General features: G+C 54.5%; 1 protein-coding gene across 3 annotated transcripts in view; it reads left to right on the plus strand.

Moving 5' to 3' along the window:
- Positions 1 to 22,735, plus strand: part of CHKA (choline kinase alpha) — a 57,728-nt gene that overhangs the window by 23,204 nt on the left and 11,789 nt on the right. For 2 of the 3 annotated variants that reach the window (XM_047775083.1, XM_047775082.1), the window contains exons 2-7: positions 196 to 307; positions 10,044 to 10,097; positions 16,100 to 16,213; positions 19,898 to 20,031; positions 20,373 to 20,477; positions 21,550 to 21,608. In XM_047775083.1, coding sequence (XP_047631039.1) covers positions 196 to 307; positions 10,044 to 10,097; positions 16,100 to 16,213; positions 19,898 to 20,031; positions 20,373 to 20,477; positions 21,550 to 21,608 — 578 coding nt within the window. The remainder of the gene's footprint in view (positions 1 to 195; positions 308 to 10,043; positions 10,098 to 16,099; positions 16,214 to 19,897; positions 20,032 to 20,372; positions 20,478 to 21,549; positions 21,609 to 22,735) is intronic. The other variant, XM_047775084.1, reaches the window with a different exon arrangement.

Raw genomic sequence — 22,735 nt, forward strand, 5'->3', positions numbered from 1 at the left:
GGACGCGGGGCGCTGAGGTGACAGCTGCAGCGTTAATCATTGACGCTGCAAGTGTCCCGCCCGAGCCAGGAAGGGACGGGCTCAGACGAGCGCAGTCCTCGTGGGCTGGATGCCGGCTGCGCGTGGCGGCTCTCCGGGAAGTGAGGCCTGCTCCCTGGACCGCACAGAACCTAACCGCGCTCTTGTCTCCCGCAGAGGTGGCCTCAGTAACATGCTGTTCCAGTGCTCCCTACCCGACACTCTGGCCACCGTTGGTGACGAGCCTCGGAAAGTGCTCCTGCGGCTGTACGGGGCGATTTTAAAGATGGTGAGTTCCTCGGCTGCTTGGGGACGGGAGGGACACAGCTCTGATCCTCTTCCCTGAGTTACCTGGGCGGGGGGATTTCAATGAAAATGTTAGTGGTTTGCGAGAGCTATTGAAATATGTTGCTTATTTTAACTGGGCTGCCCGCGATGGGGTTTTGTTTCTATTCTAAGTGAATTCTCTTTACTCATTATTTGTTAGTAAACTAGTACAGATATTCCCAGTTTTATGTCCAGAGAAAGTACAAGGTTGGTTAAATCTTCAATTGTGCTTGATGATGCTTGAGTTTTCCACACTTTGAACTTTTCAACTCAGACTTAGGTTGTAAAATTCTAATGTGGAGAAGCTGTTGTTCTTATAGTATAGTCAGAAAGGACTCACAGAGTAATGCCAGTGGAAAAGTGTGATCTCAGTGAAGCTGAATTATTAACTACCTCCCTTTGAGATTTCTTTAAAACTTTGAATTTGTTAGACTCATAATGTTTCTAAATTTTTATATCACTTAATAAGCAAATCTAACTTCCACTTAAAATGCCTTATTTGTTGAATTGGCGTAACCCATTATAGGATATCCCAAATGTCCGGATTAAAAAAAAAGCTATTCATACCATGCATTTATCATTTTACAGCCCCCACATATAAATGTGTATATATTTCTGTGGTGGAATTGTGATATCCATTTAAATCTTCTTTGGGCCTGTCTTTTATCTGCATGAAATGGAGAATAGTTTTGTTAGTTTTTAAGAAGATGAGTGTTTTTCAGCTCAATCCAAAAAGCAGGCCATGCTAATTCGATGACATGTTTAGAAATGTTAAAGTTAAAGCGGCACTCCAGAGGCCGTCACATGGCTGAGCCCTTCACTGGCCCTTCCCGGCGGCCCTGCCGAGCTGGGAGGGTGCTCAGGCTCTGAGCGTCAGAGACAAGCCGGGTGGGTGTCCGAGGCTGCTTAGTGACGAGGCCCGAGTGTTGCCTGGCAGCCGCCCAACCCCTGGCTGGCAGTGCCCATGCAGAACAGGGTCTGTGTTGACCCTGCAGCTCAGTTTTTGACTTAGGTTGCAGTTTCAGAGCAGTTCTTGAAGTACCCAATGATTACCCTTTGGGGACTTTGAATGAAATCAGTCTTTAGCCATTTTTTCCCCTGAGGACTTGCTGTAACCCCGAAGTCCCATTTCTGCTCATTTATTTTGTGTTTTTCCGTGGAAGCAGCACTTTTGAAGTACTGTAATGACCAGCTGCTGGAATTGGTAGAGGACTGTGGCTTCAGTCTGATCTCTGAGCTTCTTGCTTCTGTTCAGAGCCTTCAAGCGTGCACCGCGCGCTCCTCCCGAGCCAGGCCTTGAGCCCGTCTCGAGCCGCAGCGAGGCGCCAGGGCCGGGGAAAGGCTTTGGTCTGTGCGGTCCAGGATGCTGCTCACCAGCCATGTGTGGCCGACAGATGCTGTAGATGTGGCCAGTGCCGCCGAGGAACGGAGTTTTAAGTTTTAATTAATTTAAATGGAAGTAGTCGCATGTTGCTGGCGGCTCCGGCATTGGCCAGCGTGGCTCGAGAACGTGCCGACTACAGCGCGGCCTGCCACGCCAGAGCTTTCTCTCCCCCAGGGATTAGTTACCACCAGCAGTTCGTATTTTGCCCCTTCAGAAACCGTGGCAGTCTAGAATTATTAATCTTACAGCGCTTAAGTGCGATAGAAATGTCCAGAAACAGCATTCGTTTTAACAGTACTCTGTCCCTGTTTTTAAGGGGGGAAGAAGACTCTCGGGTAACTCCCTGGAAAAATGGAAGCCACTTAACGTGGAATTAACTTCTACCAAACTGACAGGCCAGAGTGTGTTTTACACGCAGTGCTCATCTCTGGGGGCACGCTGCATGTCGCTTCTCGATTCTGTTTTTACTAAGCTGTTGGTTTCCATTCCTGAAACGACATCTGCTGATGAAGGTGGAAGCTGGGCCTGAAAGCACGTGGGTAGAAAGGGAAACAAGGCGCCCTCGAGGCGGATGATGAGGCAGCGCCCGACTGGCGCATTGACCTCTTAGCCAGTGAGCTCAGCTCTGCTGGAGAAAGGAGGGCCCTTCGCTTCACGAGGGCTCAGTCTTTTCCACGTCATGAATGACTCCGTTGAGAGAGTCCCTAGTTCAGGTGCCCTTTTTTGTTCACGTTGGAACTTCCTAAAGCTGAGGAACCATCAGCCCCGAGGAGGTATGGGTCCCAGGTCTTCAGGGTTCAGCAGGGGCCCTGCTGCCACTTAGCATTTCACACGTTACTGGTCCTTGTAAAGTGCTGGCCACTTGCCCGCTTTGCAGCACGAGGACGGGAACAAATGCAGAAACTGTGGCAAAGGGCTTCCTTTTCAGAGAGAAGGAAAGCAAGAGGCCGAGACTGAGGAACGGCGGAGACGCGGGCCAGGCGGCAGCGCCGTGGCTTAAAGCCGAGCTTTCACGATGCCCTGCCGGGGATTCGCCACACACCTAAGTGCCTCTTCAGATATTTTCCGCTCGGATTTTAAAGTAGCTCTTATATATTTTCGTTGCTGGGACCTGAGTGCAGTCATACTGCTGGTCAACGCTTTGCCAGGAACCTGGCCTGTGATGGATATTTCTCATCTCCAAGGGCCTTTAGGGTCCCATCCCGACAGAAAAATGGCCAGAGTTGATAGTAACTTGTCAGGATTTGCACTAAGTGAGAGATGAAGCTGGGCCACTGTGGAGCCCAAATAACTCTCACTACTCTAATCAGTATATGGGGTCAAGATGGAAACATCATACAACTCAGATGTTAGGCTTTCCTTATTTTTTCTCTGCCCCGGAGGAAAGCACACATGCGTCCTCCACATGCATGTGCCTTTGTGCAAGTATAACCGGTGTTTCCTCAATCAGCCGTCTAACTGCCGTTGTCTCGTCCTTCCAGGTGGGTTAGAATAGGCTCCTCCCCCGAAGCATGTTCACCCGATGACTGCCCAGAACGGTCGGCTCGGGGATAGCCCCGGATGTTTAGCCCTTTGGCTTCCTGGCATGATAGACGGGTTGAGTTTAGTATGTCCCTTCTTTCCCTTTCTCCTCCTTGTTTTCAGCTTTTGAGTTTTTCACCTCTGTGAGAATCAAATATTAAGTAGAAGCATTTGATTTACACTCATTTACAAGTAACTTGGTTTAAAATAATCAGAGGCTTCTCGACGTTCCCATTTTTCTTTACCTTGGTGTTGTGAGATGCCTCACTTGCTTTATCCCCATAGCAGCCCTGAGACGCTGCTGCCCGGGGGCAGTCCTCTAAGGGTTAAGTCGCAGGAAGCCGAGGGAGAACCTTCTGGCTGGGTTTAAGGCCCACAGTTCTGTCCCACAAACAGCCATCTCTTTGGGCCCCAGTTTCTATGTAAGAAGAGGCGTAAGCAGACTTCCAGCTGTGCCCCGGAGGTTTTGTTGAGGATAATTTGTGATACTTTTAGGGGGCCTCTGAAGAGTCCTGCACTGGACAAGGGGAAGAATGGGTCCTTTTGAGAATAAAATAAAACACAGCTTCGAAAAAACAGCCATTTTCAGGAAATGATTAAACATAAAAATATCATAAATCGAAAAAATAGTACCATTTTCAGGAAATGATTAAACATAAAAATATCGGTCTGATGTGAAACATTGCATGTCAGGATAATTCGGTGTCTGTTTCACACAGGCTGCCTTTAACTCGAGTGAGGAGGGTGTGTAGACGATGAAACCGAATTCCACTGTGCAGTTATCCGTAACTAGAGTAGGCAGGCTGGCCCAGCGGAAGCCGTGAGAAGTCCTGGTTTAGCCTTTGCCAGTGTGGAAAGAGGTATAATTGCTAGAAGAGAGCTCGCAACAACAAAGTCAGCGATAAATGTAACTTGGTTTTTTTCCTTTCTGGGACTGGGAAGGAACATGAGCCTGCATCGTGTCCAGTAGCAGCCTTTTCCCAGAAGCAAGTTTGGCTGATTACAAATAACGAGTTTGCTTATTTATCATGAATTGTGGAAGACACAAGTGTCAGTACGTATTGTTCCCTCCGTGTAACCCGTGCCAGCTGGCGGACGTCTCAGAGGATGCCTTGGCCCTCCTCTGTCAGCGCAGTGACCGCGCTGAGCCAGTCCTTTCTGTGCATGATGGAGAGACGTGGCCTCCCCGCGCGCAGCAGCCTCTCAGGCATGCGTGTCTATACCACACCCACGACCTCTCGGGTGTGGTCTGGGAAAAACTCGTTTTTGTTCTTGGAGTAATCGAAGGCTAATATTAGTGCTTGCCAGAGTACTAACTGTCATAGAATTGAAGGCATCAAGGCACAGCGCAGATGTGTCCTAGTTACTCAGAGAAGTGCAATCTGGGACACGGTCTTTTGGAATCCAGAGACCCCAACGTCATCTTACCCCCGTTTCATTGAAAATTCAGTCGGTAATCCACGGAGCAGCCCCCAGGTAGCTACGGAGACGTTGACGGCTCACGGCACTTCCCCCTGGAGCTGAGCCCTGCTCTGTCCCCAGAGGCTGAGCTCGTGTCCCCGCTAATCGGACACAGTGGGTTCAATATTTTTTTCTCAATGTATTAGGGTCATCCTGAGTTTAAGTTGTTTTGTTTACTCTGCTTAAAAAAAAAACAAAAAAACCCTCGTACTTTGAGTCCGGCGTGATCCCATTCATTTCCAAGGCAGTCACAGCCTCCCTCTCAGACGTGACACGTGTTTCCAGTATTGTGTGTTCCCACTTGGTCTCCTAAACCTAGTATTTCTTCAGTGAAAACTCTCCAAAGATAGCTGCCAAATCACTGGCCAGAGCCCTGCCATACCTGCTTTGGTGCCTTCTCCTGATAACTAAACAAACCACAGACTACTGGGCCTAATTTTGACAGATGCAAAATGTCTTTGCCTCGCTGGTCTCAAGTGTTTGGGATGTGCAAGCATGAGGCCAGTCCAGATTTCTGGTCCCTGGAACGCCAGTGTGACCTCAGCCCGCCCTCTTGGGAGGGAACGTCGCTGTGTGGGGTGGCGTGAGGGGTTGGGGTGATGTGCCACTTTAGTTGTATGTGCATGTGTTCTCTGCTGCAGGCTTGCCCATGCGATCGTGCCTGGAGCACTCTGGTTTCCAGGTGACAGACACGATTCACGGTATAGTATGAGTCCTCTGAAGTCGGCGCATTCTCTACAGCTTTAATTTCTTTCTTTTAGTTCTTGGTTTCCAGAAATGTTTTTTAAAAAGAAAGTTGCAATGCTTTTGTTAAGTCGCACCAGCTACAACTTGTGCCTTTGCCTAAAGAGGCACAGTGATGAAGGTTTCAGAATGTCACGTACTGCATAGACGACTCTGGGGATTTTCATGTTCTTAAATTTTTTGGTCCCAGACAAATCAGACCCCTTTCTTCTGTTTCCTCAGTAGAAAATGACACTTAGTCATTTTAGAAGTTCACGGGTCTCAACTTGAAAAGTCACTTGAAATATTTAGCTGCTTCTTCCTTCATCTGGCTAGTCTGGAGTCGCTGGAGACTCAGGTTCCTGGAGAGATGGATGCTTTTCCTTGGCTGGATCTCAGATGCCCTAGAAGGAGGGTCTAGCTAACATTCAGATTACTCTTTCTGAATCACTCATCTATTGATCCCAAAGCACTTTCGTTTTCTTCTTTTGGCCTCGGCAGACAGAGTTCCTGGGCCAGGGCTCAGACTCGAGCAGCAGTTGGGACCTATGCTGCAGCTTCGGCAAACGCCAGACCCTTCACCCACTGTGTCAGGCCGGGGACCGAACTGCATCTCCGTGCTCCAGGGACGCCGCTGATCGCGTCACGCTACAGCGGGAACTCCCAAAGTACTTTTACAAGGCTGCAACTGATTTACTCTTTCATTTTATATTGAGCCTTTAAAGGAGACAGTAGCTGAATATCCCACTACCACTTCAGCCTGTTTCCTGCCTCACCATCAATGAAGACATGGATTATAATAAACACCTAAGATTCTCTTGAAAACCAGGCCCAAAATAGGAAGAACAGAGCAAGGAAAATGGGAAGGAGCCAGTGGCAGTATTTTTTTTAATCAATGGGTGTCTTTTTTTGTTCTTTATTTTTGTTGCATCGTTGTATTGTACCATTCACTTATTTATTTAACTGTACAATTCAATGATTTTTAGTATATTCATAGAGCTGGATGTCTTCTTAAGCATATCATGCATTCTGACTTCTTAGGTCTTGAAGTTTAAGTGTTCTATTTTTGAAAAGTTTTGGAGTTCCCGTCGTGGCTCAGTGGGCACGAATCTGACTAGCATCCGTGAGGATGTAGGTTCGATCCCTGGCCTCGCTCAGTGGCTTAAGGATCCTGCGTTTCCGTGAACTGTGGTATAGGTCGCAGACACGGCTCAGATCCCGCGTGGCTGTGGCTCTGGTGTAGGCCGGCAGCTGCAGGTCTGCTGTGACCCCTAGCCCGGGAACCTCCATGTGCCGCAGGTGTGGCCCTGAAGAGCCAAAAAGTAAAAAACAATTAAAAAACCAAAAAAAAACCAAAAAAGTTTTACCATGCACAGAGAAGTGGAGCACAGGAGCATAATGAACCCGGGGCGCCCAGAGGCCGTCTTTTTCATGCTGACCCTCCTTCCTTCTCCAGGCTGCTTCTGCGGCAGGTTCCAGACATCCTAGGATTTCTTCCGTAAAGATTTCAGTTCGTTCCTGTGTAAGGTGATTAACAAAACGCATGACCGCAGTAATGTTCACATAACAAAATTGAATCATTAGGAGTTCCCACTGTGGCTCAGTGGATTAAGAACCTGTCGTAGTCTCCATGAGGATGTGGGTTTGATCTCTGGCCTCACTCAGTGGGTTAAGGATCCTGTGTTGCCACAAGAAGTGGGCATAGGTCGCAGACCTAGCTCCTCTCTGGCTCCTGTGTGGCTGTGGTGCAGGCCTGCAGCTGAGGCTCCAATTCGACCCCTAGCCCGGGAACTTCCATATGCCACACGTATGGCCGTAAAAAAGAAAAATAATAATTATTTAAAATTAAGTAACTGGGTTAGTGTTGAAATTCCTAATAAATGTTTTTAAAAAGCTTGATTTTTTTTTAACTTATTGAAAGCTAGTTTTTATTACTCTACAAGTTGGTGGTTTCGAAGTCATGTTAAGTATTTGTACAGTCCATTTTAATATTGGCTTCAAGTAAATTTGTCTCTGAAATGAAATCCCACAGGTTCCAAGTTATATTTTGCTTCCTTTCCTCCTGGACAGAAAAGTCCTCTGACCTCTTTTTTGGCCGTGTGAGTTTCTTGTTGACTTAACCTCTGCAGGAAACCCCGCCTCTCACCTTTTCCTGAATGTTCAGTCGGCTTGGTTTGAGATCTCCCGGTCTTACTGCTCTTACCCACGGGGTTGAGGGAGCTTGAACATTCTGTACTGAGGAAACAGAACCGGGGCCGCCGTGGCAGAAGTCCGCCTTGCCCTCACGACGGTGCTCTTGCGGGATAAGTAGCGAAGCCCCTGGGGCTGGGATGGAGTGGGCAGGGGTGGGGAAATTCTTTATAAAACTTATTTCCACTTGGACATTTTTTGTAAAATGTATCTCCACCCGATGGTGCTGATACGTTCCGAAGGAACGGCCTTGGGACCGAAGCCAGCGTGACTTGGATGAGGTGACTTGCTTTCGAGAGCACCGTTAGACAAGGGAGAGGGACTTCTGCTGGCTGAATAGCCCATCAGCTGTATCTGCCTAAGAAGATACAGTTCAAGCAATAACAGCATAGGAATAACCATTGTCATTTAGGATTTTGTGCAGGTCAAATCCCGTTACAAGAAGTTGCAATGAGACATCCAAATTCCTTCTTTGTCTTTTCCTACAAAGTATCACTACATAATATATCAAATTATAGGACTTTTTTGGTTCTTAACTCTCTTTGGGGAGAAAAAGCACAAAGACTTAACTATGTGGGGGCATTTCAGCCCCTTTTGGCCTCCTAATCAACATGGTAGCCAGCTCTTCTCTCCTGGGAACACGGAGGTGAGTTCGTCCGTAGCTGGTCTCCACCGCCCTGTTGCTCCTTGAGCCAGCCTGCCCTGAGCTCCACGGTGCGGGAGTGTATAATTTAGTCGTGCCGTCTGAAAAGTAGAGTGAGCTCATCGCTTTGGGGGAAGACCAACAATAAATAAATAAATACATAAAAAATAAATGAAAAGTTTCATCAGGAGCTTGTAGGCCACCGAGGAGAGGCTCCAACTAAAGGCCTAAAGTCAGGGTGCCTTCAGGAGCGTAGCTGGGAGTCAAGCAAGGAGGAAAGCTCTCACGGCGCCTAGTTCCTCCTCCCTGGGGTTATCGCGGTGGCTCTCAGGCCATCAGCAAAAGTCTCAAAGTGTTTCTGTGGTATTTTCATTTTTGTTGCTCTCATTGTATCGGGATTTAACCTGTAACATCTTCCATCAGAGAAATGCAGGTTACACAAATGCAAAGGTCGGGTAGCCCCCATTTGTACTCGCTGTACTTTGTACAAAGTGTACTTAACTGTGCGTTAAAGATATCATTGAATAGCTTGTGTACAAGTGCAAGTCTTTTTGCAGACGCTTCATGTAAACATGCATATTTATTTTGTTTACTTTCCCATGGAGTCACCCAGAACATGTACTGTTTTCACAGAACATGCGTCAGAATGTCTGTGGAAGGGTAGTTCCGTGTCCTGGATGCGAGCTTTTTGATTGGTGCTAGAGTAGCTGGTGTTGCTTAACGTGGCATTTTCCCCCTGTCCACGCTTTTTTCTACCCTTGGGACAGGCTGTTTTTGATAAAGCTGTGGAATATGGAAAGGTACGTTTTCGTGGGATGTTAAAGAATTTTTGCCTTAAAATTTTTAAAGAGCTTCCTTTATGGACTTCTGTGTCTGACCTAAGCAGATGTAGTTTAATTTTTCTAGGGGTGATATTTGAGAATAAAATTTTGACGTGACATGTAAAATTTGACTTGCTTTTCACTCTCCCCTGATTAGAGATACCATGACAGTTTTTAAAGCACTTGGGGTGGGGGGTTGCTTTTAAAAGATAAGCTCGGCATGAAGAAAGGACGTAGCCAGAGCGGCTTAGGGTGCTTCATGGTCCAGGCGTGTTAGTGGCAGAGTCCTGGTTACCAGTGACGTGCAATTTCATTGAGGAAAGTGGTGTAGACGCATCTCTTAACACGTTAACACGTGAAATTGGTCGAGGCCATTATTACACTTGCTCGGTCCTCTTCTTGGTGGAGGAAGAACCCACAGGGAGCTGGGGGCAGCCTGACGAGCGGGTCCGGCCGTGAGTGCGGCGAGGTGCAGGCTCGGCCCTGCAGACCCTGAGCCAGGGTCCCTGCCCGCCCAGGGGGCGTCCCCGCTCCCACCCGGTGCTGCCCACAGCCTGTGTGCGCGCCCTGCCCTGCGGGAGGAGAGCCTGCCTGGGGCTGCGGTGGCCCCGAGGGCCCCGCCTGGCTCGATTGGCCTGGCCTGGCGTCCTGAGAAGAGCGCTCTGCATCGACTTTCCTCCAACAATGAAATTGTGAAACGGTCCTCGGGATGGTGGCGAGACACACGGCTGCACAGCCCCTTTCTTGTAAAGAAACGCAGCGCTTCCTCGGGTGTTGGTGCTAGTGCTGGACACTGGGGGTGCCGTTAGATCGTACCGCTGGCGTCAGTGGGCTGAGAACCCTCGTTAAAGCCCTGTGGTGCTTCGTGAGCCCTGACTGTTGAGGTGGTTGCAGAGGTGGTGTCTGCTCAGAGTTCCCCATCTCACCGGAAGTGTTTGCTTTTTCTCATCCGTAGAGGTCCTGTAATAAGGAGGGATCCGAACAAGCTCAGAAAGAAAATGAATTTCAAGTAAGTAATTCAGTCCATCCTGCATCCCTCTGAGGTTGAAGCTGGTGTTGGCCGACCCCGCCCCCGGCGCCCCTTCCTGCCCCCGTAGAGCCTGATGCGTCTGGCCCGGGGGACGGGCTCTTGGGCTGTTGGGAGCCGCCTCAGTGAGACCCAGCAAGCGACGGGGCTCCCTGTCCTCCCGGGAGTGCAGGGAGTGGACGTCTGGTGCCTCTAGGGCAGTCTAAACAGTGTTTGGGTTGCCAAGAGACAGTGGCTTGCAGTGACCTTTGTGCACGATAGTCTCATGTCGCAGTGACCTGGCCTTCCTGCTGCGCCGTGACCGTCACTGCCCACGTGTCCCCTTGGCCGCCCTTCCCCGGGGCTGGCGGGAGTGATTTTTCCTCTGCAAGGTACCCACGTCCCAAGGGCTTCTTCCTGAACCGTGAGATTGGGGTTTCAGTAGCCCCGCTCTGAAATGCACGGCGTCGGGAGCGCTCGGGGGCCAGAGCGCCTGCTGACCACCTGTCCCCTCGTGGAGGCTCAGTGGTGGGGAGTCTGGAGCGGTGGCCGCCACACGCCAGGCAGCCGAGGCCTCTTCAGACGCAGGCTCACATCTGAGCGGGGAGGGGTGTCGTGCACACACATATAAACAGAGGCACACACCTAAGTGGAGTGGTTCTACTAACTGTGTAATCATGACTGCAGCGGGCACGCAGCGGATGTTCGAAAGAGGTGAGGTTAAAAAGAGCATGCTGGCGTTTCTCCTCACGTCGTGAGTGTCGCGCCCTGGCCCTGCCCTGGAGCCCGTGCTCTGGAGCACCCGGAATTTGCTGTCTGCGTGGCCCTGACGGAGCCCTTGGTGGGAAGTGGCTGACCAGCCGTCTTCAGCCCCCCAGGCGGTTCGTGTGCAGACCCTCGGACATCCTGGCGGTTGAAGCTGCTGGGATGCCAAATCCATGGCATGCGACGTTCCCCAGGACAGGGATCGAGTCTGCCGGGACCGCAGCGGGAGCTCCCCCCTGGTCTTCTTTCTAGGCTCATTCTCCGAATGGCCTCAGTACTCAGTGTCCCCACGATTTGGCCCCAGGCTTTATCCCCACCCTCCACCCCCCACCTGGACCAGACCTTGTCCTAGTGTTTCTGCTGGAGGCCAAGCGCTCGCGGTTGTTCCTCCGGCCCACACTCCTGCTTGGGAGAAAGGCCAGCTGCCGCCCGTCTCCTGGGGGGTCTCACCAGGTCCAGGACTCAACCCCCACACCTCCCACCAGCAAGGTCTAACTCTGTCCTCCTTTCCTAACCGGGAAGCCAGGGGTTGTCTCTGACACCCCCACGCCCACACCACAAGTCTGGGGTGGTTTCCTCTGAACCCTGCCTTGGATCGTCTGCTTTCTCTCCACCTGGACTGGTCTGAGCTGCCACTGGCTCCTCTCCAGGCTCCCACGTCCACTCTTGTTCCCCACAAACCACTCCCTTCATTGTTGCCAGAGCCATGCTCCCCTGGCCATGCCAGCCCCCAGTCCTTTGGTGGTGGTCCCTCTGCCTGGGCCCAAGTTAGGTGGGCTCTGTCCTGCTGGATCCCCAGGGCCTGACCCTGCGGAGGCCCCAGCCTCATCCCCCACCATCCTCCCGTTCTTTGCACTCCAGCCATGCTGCCCTAAACTGTGGGGTTCCGTTCCTGCCCCAGGGCCTTTGCACATGCTGCTGCTGCTTCTGGCTGGAGTGCTGCCTTCTTCACCCAGTTCCCACCCCCCACTCCTACTTAGAACTGCCGTCTCAGCTGGGAGGTTCCTTCTGCAGGGAGTCCCGTCCTGCCCTCTGAGCTGGCTTTGCTCGTCAGCTCCCTGCCCCCGGCACCCTCTCCTCTTCTCTGCCCTCTCCATGGCTGTCAGTTTTCAGCATTACGTGCTCAGAGTCTGCTGGTCATGGGAGAGTCTTAACTCAGGCGGAGACCTGGCTGCCTCCTGCTGTTCCCCTGCGGCTCTGATGCCTGGAGTAAAGTGGGTGCGGGGTAGGGTCACTGCAGGTGGCTCCTGCTCTGGGATGGCCTGCCCCTTGGTGCTGGGACACACACTCCACGTCGCTTCCTCTCGTGGGTCCAAGATGCCCTCGCCTCGGGTGACGTGTGGGTCGCCGCCGGCTGGGGTCCAGCAGTCGTAGGCGCTGTCGTCTTGTTTGGGAGCCTTTTAGGTCAGAGCGGGGAAGGGGGGTGTCTTCTCTGAGCCTCTTTGAGTGGCTGGTCTCTGTCCCCTCTGGAGGCCTGTGTCCCAGGGCCCCCTCCCCACAGCCCCCCTGGGGGAGGTTCTCTCCATCACCCCGGTGCTTCAGGGCCACTGGCGGGTTTGGGGTCTTCCTGCTCCTTCCTCGGTCCTGCTGCCAAACCAGTTCCCCTCTGTGGCTGTGGCTGTGGTGTAGGCCGGCAGCTGTAGCTCCGATTCAACCCCTAGCCTGGGAACCTCCATGTGCTGCGGGTGTGGCCCTAAAAAGCAAAAAAACCAAAAACCACACAGATGAAGTGAAAAGTCAGTCTAACGCCTTCACACACCTCCCGCTCCCAGTCCCCTCCCCCTCTTCTGCTCGCTCTGCACTGGCCCCAGTCTGACACCTGTCCCCACTGCTCCCTCAGCCATCCTTGCTTTTGTCACCCCTGACTTCTGTGTTGCTAAATCCAGCGGCCACTTTCCTCCGACCCCTGTTCGTCGTCTCCGCAGCCCCGACACAGGACACGCTCTCCTGTCCTGAGGGCAGGTGTCCTCCCCTCCCCTGCCCCTCCTGCTGCCCCCTGGGCGTTAGGTGCTCGTGGGTGAGTGTAAACCTGCGCTGGAGCATCAGACCTCAGCTGTTCGTTGCTTTTTAAAATGAAATAGAGTAGAAAACATTAGACCACCTTGCACAGTTGTGAGCATGTTAGGTTTTGGGGGTGTGGGGGGTGTGTGTGGGGGGGTGCCCAGGACGTGTGTTTCTCGCCGCAGGCTATAAGTGCTGGGACCTCTCGGGCTCCACGCTGCTTCCTCCCCTTTGGCCAGTTCGTTGGCTTTAACACGGGCCGTGCACTGAGGACTTGGTGTCTAGCTCAGACCTCCTGGGAAGCCCAGGCCCCCAGCAGCCCCACTGGCCTGTCCAGGCTAGTTGGTCCTCTTCCTTGACTGCTCTGCTCTGCACATAGGCGCCCCTAGGCCTTGCTCTGCACCCCTCAGGGCCCGTGTTTCTGCTTGCAGGTGGCCGCCCAGTCATGGAGCCCTTTGCCCCCCCCCACCCCCGCAGGTGCCCCCACCTGCCCACAGCCCTGTTCTGTTCCGGCTGCTTCTCTCCCTGGAACGTGGGTGCCACGCAGGCAGCGGCTGGGTGTGTCTTACCATTTCCCTGTGGCTCACACGCTGCTGGGCCCAGAGCACACATCTGGTGACTGTCTGGGACATGGGTTATGCGTGGATGCTTCTGAAGCCGACGGAACAGCTTCGGGTTGAGGTTGCTCTTCTCCCCTGAGAAAGTGGGGCGGGCTGAGGCTGGATGGCCAGGCCCGGGCCCCTGCCTCCTGCCCCAGGCTCGCTTTCCTTGGCGGAGAGACCTCCGGCCCCTGCTGTCCTTCGTGACCTCCCCGTCTCTCTCGCGTGTCACTTGGCATTCTCTTTCATTTTCTTCCTCTCCGAATTCTTCACTCTGCTCACCAGCCCCCCCGAACTGTCACATCCCCAAGGAGCACAGGTGCTTCTTGCTCATCGTGCTCAGAGCACTGCTGCAGGGCAGGACGAAGTCAAGTCTCTGCCCCTCTCGCCGCCCTCCTGGCGGCGGGCTGACCCAGCGCCTGGGGTTGGGGACAGCGCGGGTTCCGTCCCAGTGCCCGTGACAGTGCCACGGGGGCAATCAGCGCCCAGCACTGAGTGGACCCTGAAGTCACACAGAGGGCTTTGGGGCTGCGTGTAAAACAGACACTCCCAACTTAGGGGGCTGTTGGGGATCCGGTACACGCGTGTGTCTTACATAGCGCCAGCCCCGAGCCCTTCACCTCAGTCACTGCGTGGAAATAAGTTGAAAAACCAGGAGTTCTCTTGTGGCACAGTGGGTTAAGGGTCCAGTGTTGTCCACTGCAGCAGCTTGGATTGCTGCTGTGGCGCAGGTTCGATCCCTGACCTGGGAATGTCCACACGCTGTGGGTGCTGCCCCAAAAAGGGTCAAAAAACCAAATTTAAATTCCAGCAAAATCCTGGCCACCTGGGACAGAGGGAATCCTGAACTTGCTCTTTGGGCACGGTCAGGGGTGGCCTGGAAATTTGAGGAGGGAGGCTCTATCCAGTGCAAGGGCTGCCAAGGGCCCTGGTGTGGGCCCGAGCCCAGCGCCCTCTTGTCCACGGTGCCAGCCTCCGCTCGCTCGTGCAGGCGGCAACAGAGTTTGAGAGACACTCTGCAGAGCTTCGGGTTCACTCCCCGGGGTGTCTCTGAGGCTGGACCTGAGGTAAATGGGGCCAGCCCTGACCCTGCCTCCAGCACAGGTTTGCTGTGAGGTCAGGTGAGAGGGTGGAAACATCTCGCCAGCTCAGGAGAGCTGTTAGGGGTTTGCTGGCATTCTCTAAGGGTTTAAGACATAAAGCCCATCTGATGGCACATCCTCCTCTAAAACCCGTCAGCGCGATAGATCGAGGCTGTGCCTGGATGGTCACTGTCTTAGTCTGTTCAGGCTGCCAGAAGAATCTCCCCGGGGCGGGGTGCAGACAGCAGACGCTTCTTCCTCACAGCTCTGGAGGCTGGAGGTCCAGGGTCAGGTGCCCACATGCCCGGGGTTCGGGGACGGCCCCAAGAGGGGCCGTTCCTGCAGGTGCCACCGTCCCGTGTGCCCTCGCACGGCAGAGAGAGGGGGCTTGGTCCCTGGCATTGTGGGTACAAAACCGTGAGCTAGGGGGTAGCGGTCGAGCCCCACACGGTGGTGCCGGTCAGCTGGTAGCAGCGGGGATTACACAGCACGGTGGCTGGTTACCGGCACACCCTTTCTCCCCCCAGATGTAGCAGTGCCTGAACTTTTTTTAATGTGGCCCCATATCCTTTGGAAGTGGCTTTTCGTTTTTCTTTTCTGTTTTCTCCTCATGGGCTTTAGAATCTTGTCCCTTGCTGCCTAATGCGTCTGTCCTCTTGAGCCTCCCAGTCTGCTTTTGGTCCCAGGAGTGGGTTTCAAGTGCCCTGTTTTGCTTTGAACAGTGCTTCTCTGAGATCCCGTTCCCCACAGCCCCCCCCCCAACAAGGGGTGAACGAGAATCACTTGAAAGCGTCGCCAGACCGTCCCCGCTGCCCCTCTGACTCGTCAGCAGCTCCAGCTGTAGGAGCTCGGGGGGCAGGACCCCTCCCCGTTCCTCCACCCCAGCAGGTGGAGACCTTTAAGCTCTAACTGGCTACTTCAGGGAAGAGGACGAGGGCGTAGATTTGAACTGAGTCCAAAAGATGGGTTTTGAGCAGAATGATCCGGATCCCACAGTAGCCAGAGAGGGAGGGAGGGAGGGCACCGTGAGTGCTCTGTGCAGGGTGCGCGTTGGAACGAAACCCCGACCCCAGGTCTGAATCGCTGACCCCTGTGCGCAGTGGCCCCCCAGACCAGTTTCAGAGCCGAGGGCCCTTTTTTGGCCCGTTTGCTTTCGCTGGGCACTGTTGACCGAAGTTGACCGAAAAGCAGCTGAGCCGCCATCGCGTGGATGGAATTGTTGTGGCTTTTGATGAGACGGCAGGGGTGAGGCTTATGTAAGTTTTAAAATAAATGGAAGCCATCAAATATTGATACTGTTCTATTTTTGGAGCCAGTAACCTAAATTCCCCTTGAATTTAAAATCTCATCAATAGAGGGTGGTGCTTGCCAGCATGGATCCTGCAAGTTACAAATCTGCTTTTTCGTGTTTGAAGTGGGGACGATGGTGACGGTGACAGGGACAATGCCTGTCTCAGCGTTGCCGGGGGAGTGGAGGCGGCAGCCCGCGCGGGAGGGCTTTGGCGCCTGGCACAGGGCCACGCTCGGTAAACGTCTGGTGTGCTGCGGTCTGTTTCAGGGCGCCGAGGCCATGGTTCTGGAGAGCGTCATGTTTGCCATCCTCGCGGAGAGGTCGCTGGGGCCGAAGCTCTTCGGCATCTTCCCCCAAGGCCGCCTGGAGCAGTTCATCCCGGTAAGACGCGGGGGAGGCCGGTCGGGTGACGGGCGCCGCAGGAGGAGGGTGGAGTCCTTGTCTCGTTCCCGACGAGCCCCAGGTGCTTTGGTCCAAAGCAGTAAATGTGACTTGTGTTACCACAGAAATAAAGAAAAGCACAAGTTCTGTTGAATTTGTATCAGCACCTCTGTCTTTCCTGCAAGGATATATTCACCCGCATCAAAAGCACACGCCTCCCCTTGTTTGACCAAGCTTGGCATTCACTGCAGTTCTTACAGATGGGAGGTGTGTGGTGCCCTGCGTGGCCAGGAGACGGTGAGCATTTTTGAGCAGTAAAGTCTGTTTTAATTAAGGTGGGCACGCTGTTGTTTTAGACGTAATGCTGTGGCCACTCAATAAGCTGCAGCACAGAGTAGACAACCTTTGTGTGTGCTGGGAAGCCAAAAACAACGATGTGTTTTCACGGTGGCCTGGGCCGGACCCAGACCCTCGCCAGGCCTGCTTGTGAACCTGACACCGCCTCCTGCCCTGAAACCTCCTCTCACCCCTTCCTCTCAGCTCCTGCCTTCGTTACAGCCCCAGCGCTCTGCCAAGTCTCTGGTCTTTGACTTTTGGGGGCCATGGCTGTTCTGTCCCTTGTCTCACGGTCCCCCCCGACTTTAAAGGCTCCCCTGCTCCTGTGTGCCCATCAGGCTCCTCCCAGATGCCAAGGCCCCCACCCCCTCTTTCCAGGAGTCATGCTGCCTTCCCTTCCTGCGGGGCCTTGTTTGCAGTTCTATGTGCATAGCCCCCGCCCAGCAGCCCCCCTAAAGAGCTCCTTGTGGGACCCCTCTGGGCCTGGTGGCCCCCTCCTCTGGGTGGAGGCGTTGAGCCTTGCTGGCCTGTGTTTCCGGAAGGGCTCCCCCGCTGACCCTGGGAGCTCCTTGTGGACCAGGGGCTGCTGCCTCATGGGGTGTCTTGGCCACAAGAGGCCTCACTGTGCAGGGCCACCCCGTGCCGCGGTGCAGGTGGTGTGGAGCTCAAGGACAGCTGGCTGGCGGGTGCTCCGCTTGTCAGGCCTGCCTCCAGCCAGGGCTGGGGGAGGGGCGCCCTCGCCTCGTTCACATGCGGCACCATGTGTGCCAGCTGCCAGCCTGGGGGTGTTTAAACGAATGCGCATTACCTTCCTGTGCTAGAGGGTACTTCCGTCTCCTCCCTGACACCTGGCTGTAGTTTTATTTATAATTTGCCCACTGAAGACAGTAATATCTGCAAGTTCCCACTGTGGCTTGTCTCTGTGGCATTGTCTGATGCCCAGCCTGGTGCGGTGGTTAAGGATCCGGCGTTGCCATGGCTGTGACTCGGCCGCAGATGCGGCTTGGATGCGGCCCTTGGCCTAGGAACTTCCATGTGCTGCTGGAGTGGCTGGAAAGAGGCGGGGGAAAGACAGCTCTCTCTAGCTTGAGACGCAATGAGATAGTAAAGCATTAGAAGGAATTCTTGAAATACAAAACGCTTTATGTGGTTGAGAGGGGCAGCACGGCTCCATCTTGAAGACACAGTCAAACCTAATGGCGGAAGACTGCAGCGGCTTCATACCAGCGGTTTCCTTCTTTTCTTTTTATGGCCGCACCCACAGCATGTGGAAGTTCCTGGGCCAGGGACTGAATCTGAGCCACAGCTGCAGCCTACACCACAGCTGTGGCAGTGCTGGATCCTTAACCCGCTGTGCCTGGCCGGGGACGGAGCCCCCACCTCAGCGGCGACCTGAGACGCTGCCGTCGGATCTTTAGCCCACTGTGCCGCAGCAGGAGCTTCCAACATCATACCATTTCTAGACAGCCAAGGAAAAGCGCACATTACGGATTGTTTAATAAATAAATGCACATGTGGTAAAACTTGTCTTTTTAGAGAAGGCAGGGGACCCGCGAAGACAGCTGCGAGTAACGGGAGTGTCTCAGGGAGAAACGAAGCTGGCATCAGGAGAAACGCAGGTTGTCGGTCTGTGGAATCGATACTGTTCTGGTTTTAAACTCAGAACTCTGGTTCTGTACTCACATTTACCACATAGTAAGGATTTTTTAAAAGTTCTTTCCAAGTACTAGGTTGAACCATATGAAACTGCCAGCGTTCGCCTGTTTTTGCCCCCCAGAAATGGCGATTTTGGAGTTCCTGTCCTGGTGCAGCAGAAACGAATCCAACTAGGAACCATGAGGTTGCGACTTCGATCCCTGGCCTCGCTCAGTGGGTTAAGGATCCGGCATTGCCATGAGCTGTGATGTAGGATCCCAGAGACGCGACTCGGACCCCACGCTGCTGTGGCTGTGGCGTAGGCTGGCAGCTTTAGCTCCAATTGGACCCCTAGCTTGGGTACCTCCATATGCCGCAGGTGCAGCCCTAAAAAGCAAAAAAAAAAAAAAAAAAGTGATTTCCTTTGGCTCAGCCTGGTACCGTATGTTCTTTCCAGGTTTATGCTTCACCTCTGCATGGGATGGGCTGAATTCCAGGTTCCCGTGTGAGCGTGTCCCTCGGCAGGCACGGGGAGCAGAGTGGTGTCTCATGGCTCTTTTTGCAGGAACAGGAACTTGGATGCCAGGGTGTGTTCGCCTTTGAGCATCTTAGCTTTACATTTTCCACGTCGCCCAACTGGTTGTGGCATTTTTTCCAGTGCCAAGTGAAAGCCGTGTGAGCTGCCTTGAGTCCTCCATGTCCCACTGCTAGGTGCCGAGTTCCCTGTCCTCGCTGAGACGCGCTCACTGGATACCTGGCAGGGTCCAGGGCTGAGCCTCGTGCTTCCAGGGAGCTCTTAGCTTTAGTCACAAGGCCCCTGCCGTTTGTCAAGACTCCCCTGGCTGGGTGCAAGCCTGGGGCCTTCTGTGGCGTCTGCTCTAGTTCCAAGCGCCCTGTCAAGGACTCAAGGTCATGGTTTCCGTTGTACAGAATACGGGAAACGCGCAGAGGTATGCGCGTGCCTTGGCCACGTAGGTTTAGAATGAGTGTGCAAGGCAGCATTTGAGCTGTGGTTTCTCTAGCCTGGGCACACTCACTCCTGACCTCTCTGCTATACCTGTGGGTTTTCAGGAAAATAGGTCTTTGGGTTTCCGTGGGGATGTGGCCATTTGGAAGAGATAATAGGAGCGCCTGCGGGGAGCTGAAAGGACAGCCGGGCCAGGTGTGGCCTCAGCTGCATTCCGGGAGCCAGAGGAGGCCGGCCCGGTGCCCATCCGCTCCAGCCTTGCCTTCAGCTCTGCTGCGCCCGGGCTGGGTGCTGGGGCCACCCCGAGGGTGGGTGGGAGAGGCGAGCAAGTGGCCTGGGCACCTTGGAAGCCCGCTCTGCACGTCACCCCTGTCCAGGGGGAGTGGCCAGCTGGTCGGTGAGCTGGACGCAGGTCACATTGGAAGCTCTGACCACCCGGCACTTTGAGCCTGGGGCACCGGCCCCCTTTGGGTGTGGGCAGCGTGATCCGAGGGCAGAACCACGGATGGTGGGATCATACATGAGCAAGACCTTCCACAGGCAAAGGGTGCCAGCGACGTGGGCTTTGAGGAGACCTGTCCCTCCCTGGGGAGGGCTGTCCCCGGGCACGGTGCCCACTGTGAAGGGATTTTGTGTGCAGACGAGATGTAGATGCCCTGCAGAGACACTTCTGACTCTGGGTTGTGGGCTCTCACTTCGAGGTTCTCTGGAGAAATGGCATTTTCTGACTCCCCTTTTTATTTCAGAGCCGGCGGCTAGAAACCGAAGAGCTGAGTCTGCCGGATATTTCTGCAGAAATAGCCGAGAAAATGGCACGGTTTCATGGCATGAAGATGCCGTTCAATAAGGAACCAAAGTGGCTTTTTGGAACAATGGAAAAGTAAGTGGTCCCGTCACGGCTCTGCCGTGTCCCGGTGGCTCCCGGGCTCCCGAGCTGCTCTCGCCTGCCGCCAGGCCGCCTGCCCCTGGCCTCGGTGCCGGGCCGGCCATCAGCGGGTGTGTCTCAGGAGGACACCCTTCCTGCGTGGGAAAGTGACTCCCTGAAGCAGGAGAGGAGACGGCGGCCGCAGGGCGGGTTGGCCGGGGGCGGGTGGTGCTGAGCCCGGCCCCTCCCTCCCTCCCCACCCCGTCCGAGCGGGGGGCCTGCGGGTTGCACGAGAGCCCCCAGAACAAGCTGCGGGGAACCGAGCGCCGATCCTTTGCGTCTGCCTTTTTCACAAGGTACCTGAACCAAGTGCTGAGGATTAAGTTTCCCGGGGAGTCCAAAGCCAAGCCGCTCCGCAGGTTCCTCAGTTACAATCTGCCTTTGGAGCTGGAACGCCTGCGGTGAGTGCTCTGCTCCATGTCCTGACTCGGTGGGGACATCCGTCCCGAAACGCACGTCTGGTCCACGTCACCACGCCTGCCGCGCCCGAACTTGCGGCGCTCTGCCGCAGGCCTGGGGTTTTACGTTGGTTTGGGGGCCGAGTTTGAACGGATGGATTCTGGCGTCTGGCTTACAGTTTAGCAGGAACGGCGTCACCGCTCCTGTGGCCGCCCATGACGGCCTCACGGAGGAGGTGCGCTTCCGGGGGGACCAGTGACTGGGGCGGTGGGTTTGGGTTTTTTGGAAGCAAAAACTGGGAACCGCGGGGCAGGCTTGGGAGCGTGAGCGGATGCGGGGCTCGGTGGGGCCCAGGCGTGGGGTGGAGTAGGAAGCTGGGCTGCGGTTTTTGGGTAGAGGCCCCAGCGATGTCTGCGTGGGGCGGGGCGGGGCGGGGCGGCAGGCTTCTCGAATTCAGAGTTCATCCATCGCCCGGGTGTTGGTGCCTCCAGCTTGAATCACTCGCGTAGTTGAGTGTCTGCTGTGCCGGCTTCGGGATGGCGCTGAGGAAGTGTGGCCAAGATACTCCTCAAGGAGGGTCTCTTGTTAGGAGGGAGAGAACAAGCAAAAAAACATCAAGCTGGGAAGAGAGCTATGAAAAAAAAAGGAAAAAAGGAGGTCCCATCATGGCTCAGCAGTAACGAACCCAGCGAGCATCCATGAGGATGCGGGTTCGATCCCTGGCCTTGCTCAGTGGGTTAAGGATCTGGTGTTGCCGTGAGCTGTGGTGTAGGTTGCAGATGTGGCTCGGATCCTGCGTGACTGTGGCTGTGGTGTAGGCCGGCAGCTGTAGCTCCGATTGGACGCCTAGCCTGGGAACCTCCATAGGCTGCAGGTGCGGCCCTAAAAACAAACAAACAAACAAAAAAGAGCTATGAAGGAAACGGGAGGTCAAAACAGACCGACCCGGAGGGCTCTGCCTGGGGTCCGTGGTCAGATGCACCAATGAGGCCCCGGCGGGGAGGGGGTGCAGAGGTCCTACCTCGGGAGGAGGCGGGAAGGTCTGGCGAGTAACAAACAGCCTTCCTTTTCCAGGTCCTTACTTGAATCCACTCCATCGCCAGTCGTGTTTTGTCACAACGACTGTCAGGAAGGTAAGGATTGCTGCCCGTCACGCGGACCGTGGGGCTTGTGTGTCGGCTGGGAGGCTGCCTCCCCTCCCGTGTTTGTGGTGAACGCCACGTGCCCGTGAGGACGGGACGGGACGGTGGCCCTGAGGCACCGCCGCGCTGGAAGCGTCGCAGGGCTGTGGAAAAGGACGAGGTCGAGTTTCACACAGAACCACAGAAACGCCTCCAGGACACGTTCCGAGGAAGAAGTTTAGGGAAGTGTAGGTTAGCAGCCCGCTTCTGAAAGAGAAGATACCTGAGAATATTCGCTAAACCAGGAGCTGGGATAAAGGCAGCCACATCTTTGTTCAGCGTTTCACGTGTGAGTGTGTCCGTCGGACACAGCGCCAAGGATCGAGTTGGGTGCTTGCTTCAGCCGCACGTCCGTGAAAACGGATGCAGAGAAACAGCGTGGGCCCTGTCCAAGGAAGACACGCGAATTCGTGTAGCGTGGTCATGTTTTTAAGTCTGGATGTGTTTAAAAATAAAAATCCCCCCTCCGCCCACGCCGACGCTGTGTGGCGCCGGCTGTGCCTTGTTCTTGCCCGCCCAGCACGGCTGGCTAAGGGCCGCCCTCAGCCCGTTCCAGGCTCTGCAGGTGGTTTTTCCTTTGAGGACAGGCTTGTCATCAACAAGATGTTAAGTTTGAGCCAAAATACCTTTTCCTACTTGACTGACCATCGCTGGGCAGGTCAGGCCAGGCAGGGTGCAGCCAGGTCAGTCGGAGCCTCGTGTGTTCGCAGGTGACGGTGACCTGTGCAGAGGTCACCGAAGAGCCTGGGGGAGGTCGGCAGCCAGTGGTGGCGACACGTGGAGAGGATGGAGGTGGGGGCTGTCCGCTGGATCTGTCCCAGTTCTCCGTTTAACGGCCCCTGGAAACGGAAGCTATGTGCCAAGCAGCCCTGACTGCTCCCACAGAACCCCTGGAGAGAATGGCCAAAGAACTGGGCAAGGCTGGCTGCCGGAGCCTGCGCACCCGTCCCCCTGTGACCGAGATGTGGCGCCTTGGGTGGAGCGGGGTCGGGGGGGGGTGTCTCTGAACCTGCACCTGCAGAGCCAGCCTGGTGGCCAGCACACTCAGAATCTACGCTTCAGGGACACAAGTCGTAGGA

This window comes from Phacochoerus africanus, chromosome 4 (genome assembly GCF_016906955.1).
Source record: "Phacochoerus africanus isolate WHEZ1 chromosome 4, ROS_Pafr_v1, whole genome shotgun sequence".
NCBI lineage: Eukaryota > Metazoa > Chordata > Mammalia > Artiodactyla > Suidae > Phacochoerus > Phacochoerus africanus.